The sequence below is a fragment of the Penaeus japonicus genome, unplaced genomic scaffold (assembly GCF_977035675.1).
Source record: "Penaeus japonicus unplaced genomic scaffold, GWHDUDI00000001_assembly GWHDUDI00000032, whole genome shotgun sequence".
NCBI classification, from domain to species: domain Eukaryota; kingdom Metazoa; phylum Arthropoda; class Malacostraca; order Decapoda; family Penaeidae; genus Penaeus; species Penaeus japonicus.
Window position 1 is genome coordinate 25,501,920 of NW_028234434.1, and position 5,000 is coordinate 25,506,919.

The 5,000-nt window shown below is 40.6% G+C and overlaps 1 protein-coding gene across 1 annotated transcript in view; it reads right to left on the reverse strand.

Moving 5' to 3' along the window:
- Window positions 1-5,000, reverse strand: part of LOC122251796 (uncharacterized) — a 117,139-nt gene that overhangs the window by 1,700 nt on the left and 110,439 nt on the right. The window contains exons 4-7 of the mRNA XM_043013922.2: window positions 4,395-4,615; window positions 3,810-3,959; window positions 1,423-1,540; window positions 1-824 (exon numbers count right to left, since the gene is read on the reverse strand). The exon at window positions 1-824 is cut by the window's left edge and continues 1,700 nt beyond it. Coding sequence (XP_042869856.2) covers window positions 772-824; window positions 1,423-1,540; window positions 3,810-3,959; window positions 4,395-4,615 — 542 coding nt within the window. The 3' untranslated portion in view covers window positions 1-771. The remainder of the gene's footprint in view (window positions 825-1,422; window positions 1,541-3,809; window positions 3,960-4,394; window positions 4,616-5,000) is intronic.

Sequence of the window (5,000 nt, forward strand, 5' to 3'; positions counted from 1 at the left end):
AAAGTAAATACCACCCTAACCCTCACCCCCCCCCCTTCCCCCCTCCCACTCCCCTCATCGTTTTAGGAATCTCCACCTCATGACCTCATGAAAGTAGCAAAACAGCACAACTAAATGTACAACTATAGATACTGCAACTGAAGAACAGATTGTACAGCATAACTAAAAAGTACTACAATGAATACTGCAACTGAGAACAAACTGTACAAGTTAACCTAACAAAATAGATTAAAGCATTAGCAATGTGAAATAAAAACTCCAGTTTGTACATTTCTCTTTCTTTTTGTGTGTGTGATCAACAAAAATATAAAGTCTACATGTCATGATAATATTTGTATTTTTGACACCATGTTAGCACCTTCGTTGTGTGATTGTGTCTCCGTTTTGATAGCGCTGGGCACACCCGCCTATAAAAGTTTATATTGACTAAACATGATGATTATACTCCTTGCATAATCACATTGTCCATAACTTTGTTGTCAATATGCCATTTATTATTATCTTTTTTTTCTAAACATCATTTTCAATCCTGCTTATCAGAGGATATGATTAACATTTCATAACAAGAAGCTAGTCGAAGCCTTTGCGAGATTGAGCTGTATTTCGTCGAGCGAACACACTATCTCACAAGGCCGTTCGTCTCTTTCACTTGGCACAAAGGGAACACTCGGCTCCTTCCTTCCTTCTCCTGCAGCTCGGCTCGGTTTTGGAGGACCAGCAGCGACCTTCCTCGTCTAGATTGACATCACCGAAGAGGCGTCGGGGCTTCGTTTAGAACCAGTAGAGGTCCTTAGCACCTTCCTGAGGGACGCCGGTTTCTAAACCTGGAGTAAAATGAACGCGTGTGTTAGAGTTCTATGATGGGAACTATCTTTGAAGTGATGTGATTATGGTAATAAGGATAATCCAAATACAAACAAGCATGCAAGAGGATATACATGTATACAGTAGATAGGATGTCTGTGTTCGTTGATAAATGGATAAACTGAGAAAGGGAGAGAGAGAAACAGAAAGAGTAAGAGAGAGAGAGAATGTGTGTGTGTGTGACAGAGAGAGAGAGAGAGAGAGAGAGAGAGAGAGAGAGAGAGAGAGAGAGAGAGAGAGAGAGAGAGAGAGAGAGAGAGAGAGAGAGAGAGAGAGAGAGAGAGAGAGAGAGAGGGAAAGAGAGGGAAAGAGAGAGAGAGAGAGAGAGAAAGAGAGGGAAAGAGAGAGAGAGAGAGAGAGAGAGAGAGAAAGAAATCGAGAGAGAGAGAGATAGATAGAGAGACAAAGAGAGAGAGAGAGAGATAGAGAGAAATCGAGAGAGAGAGAGATAGATAGATAGAGAGACAAAGAGAGAGAGAGAGAGATAAAGAGAAATCGAGAGAGAGAAATAGAGAGAAAGAGAAAGAAAGAGAGAGCACTCATGACTCTGCCTCTCACCTGGGACGTTCGGGTAGTGCGCCGCGGAGTAATTGGTGTCGAGGCCGTGCGCCAGTTCCGGATTACTGAAGGCCTCATGGTAGCGAGCGCCCCAACTGTCAGGTTTCGCCATAGGCATCTGCAACGCGCAAAATCACAGTGAGAATCATGAACATCATAGATTCCCCCCGATTATCAAAACCCTATCTATCTCAAACTCTCCATTCCTTCGTATCATTCATACGAAGAAACCCAATCTCAAACTCTTCATTCCTTTATAACATTCATACGAAGAAACACTATATCTCAAACTCTTCATTCCTTCGTATTATTCATACGAAGAAACCCAATCTCAAACTCTTCATTCCTTTATAACATTCATACGAAGAAACCCAATTTCAAAACTCTTCATTCCTTCGTATCATTCATACGAAGAAACACTATATCTCAAACTCTTCATTCCTTCGTATCATTCATCCGAAGAAACCCAATCTCAAACTCTTCATTCCTTCGTATTATTCATACGAAGAAACCCAATCTCAAACTCTTCATTCCTTCGTATCATTCATCCGAAGAAACCCAATCTCAAACTCTTCATTCCTTCGTATTATTCATACGAAGAAACCCAATCTCAAACTCTTCATTCCTTCGTATCATTCATACAAAGAAACCCAATCTCAAACTCTTCATTCCTTCGTATCATTCATACGAAGAAACCCTTCCTCAAACTCTTCATTCCTTCATACCATTCATACGAAGAAACCCTATCTCAAACTCTTCATTCCTTCGTATCATTCATACGAAGAAACCCTTCCTCAAACTCTTCATTCCTTCATACCATTCATACGATGAAACACTTTCTCAAACTCTTCATTCCTTTATACCATTCATATGAAGAAACCCTATCTCACACTCTTCATTCCTTCGTATCATTCATACGAAGAAACCCAATCTCAAACTCTTCATTCCTTCGTATCATTCACACGAAGAAACCCAATCTCAAACTCTTCATTCCTTCATACCATTCATACGATGAAACACTTTCTCAAACGCTTCATTCCTTCGTATCATTCATACGAAGAAACACTATATCTCAAACTCTTCATTCCTTCGTATCATTCATACGAAGAAACCCAATCTCAAACTCTTCATTCCTTCGTATCATTCATACGAAGAAACCCAATCTCAAACTCTTCATTCCTTCATATCATTCATACGAAGAAACCCTATCTCAAACTCTTCATTCCTTTATATTCATACGAAGAAACCCAATCTCAAACTCTTCATTCCTTTATATCATTCATACGAAGAAACCCTGTCTCAAACTCTTCATTCCTTCATATCATTCATACGAAGAAACACTATATCTCAAACTCTTCATTCCTTCGTATCATTCATACGAAGAAACCCTATCTCAAACTCTTCATTCCTTCACATCATTCATACGAAGAAACCCAATCTCAAACTCTCCATTCCTTCGTATCATTCATACGAAGAAACCCAATCTCAAACTCTTCATTCCTTCGTATCATTCATACGAAGAAACCCTATCTCAAACTCTCCATTCCTTCGTATCATTCATACGAAGAAACCCTTTCTCAAACTCTTCATTCCTTTGAATCATTCACACGAAGAAACCCTATCTCAAACTCTTCATTCCTTCATATCATTCGCACGAAGAAACACTATATCTCAAACTCTTCATTCCTTCATATCATTCATACGAAGAAACACTATCTCAAACTCTTCATTCCTTCGTATCATTCATACGAAGAAACACTATCTCAAACTCTTCATTCCTTTGAATCATTCATACGAAGAGACACTATCTCTCAAACTCTTCATTCCTTCATATCATTCACATGAAGAAACCCAATCTCAAACTCTTCATTCCTTCGTATCATTCATACGAAGAAACACTATCTCAAACTCTTCATTCCTTCGTATTAAGAAACCCAATCTCAAACTCTTCATTCCTTCATATCATTCACATGAAGAAACACTATCTCAAACTCTTCATTCCTTCATATCATTCACACGAAGAAACCCTTATCTCAAACTCTTCATTCCTTCGTATCATTCATACGAAGAAACCCAATCTCAAACTCTTCATTCCTTCATATCATTCATACGAAGAAACCCAATCTCAAACTCTTCATTCCTTCATATCATTCATACGAAGAAACCCAATCTCAAACTCTCCATTCCTTCGTATCATTCATACGAAGAAACCCAATCTCAAACTCTCCATTCCTTCGTATCATTCATACGAAGAAACCCAATCTCAAACTCTTCATTCCTTCGTATCATTCATACGAAGAAACCCTTCCTCAAACTCTTCATTCCTTCGTATCATTCACACGAAGAAACAAAACATCCTAACAAAAGAATCCTACGTTTTATCCTACCTGTGAAGTGACGGCTGAGACTCCTGGAAGTCTGGCCAAGTGGGGCTGGAAGGAAAGAGAGGAGTACTGGTGGTACGGCCGCGACGACGACGGTACAGACGACATGGCGGCTTGGTACACGTCATGAGCCACGCTGCGGTGACCATAAGCCTGCAACGTCATGCAAAAAAATTGTTTTACTTTCCCTCTTGCTTTTCACCGGCGATTTGATTTGAAAGTCCCTAAGGTTGGTCGAGCTCCGATGAGAAATGGCGATAGATAGGTATCATGATATCAGCATAAATATCAATTAAGAATATTTAAGTTAACATGTCATGATATTTGTGTCTTATTCATGAATGGCAAATACACTTTACCGTGTTTATAATATGACAGAAAAAACAAAAACAAAACAAAAACACTATACACTATTCAATAAATCTATTTTATATATATGAATATTTTTTCCCAACCATCTTATCCATCATCACTATTTATCCCTAACAATCACTCAACGAACCACCTTTCAAAAACAGACTAAAAACAAAAAACAAAAAAAACAAAAAAAAAACAGACTTCAGGAAGAGCCTATCCCAGAGGACTTACCTGCGAGGATAAGGAATAGGCCGCCCAGGGATCCGGGGCAGGTGCCTGGAGCGAGTGAAGACCGCTGTGGTAGGGGTCGTAGAGGTCCGCTGGCGACGCCCCCGCTAAGTGTCCTGCCAGACTCGGGGGGCGCGACGACGAAGCTGACGACGTCGACGGCACCTGGTAGTTGCTGTTCCAGAACGACGGCGGGAAGTTTCGGGACGACATGGGCGACGAAGCTGGAAAGGAAGGGAGAGGAGACAGTGAAGAGGAAAAAAAGAAAAAGAAAGAAAAAAAAAAATGCGTCAGCTGAGGCGAAGGCAGCTATTATGATTGCCTTTCTAAACGGGGAGTTAATGACTCTGCAGTTGATGATGTCGGTTACTTGACGCTCTCTGGAGATTCGTCTCAATGCATGCACACACACACACACACACACACACACACGCACGCACGCACACATACGCACGCACACACACACACACATACACACACACAAACCTAGGTAGGTACAATCCCTGTATACTTTCCCACTGAAAAGAGAGAGCGAGAGAGGGAGAGAGAGAGAGAGAGAGAGAGAGAGAGAGAGAGAGAGAGAGAGAGAGAGAGAGAGAGAGAGAGAGA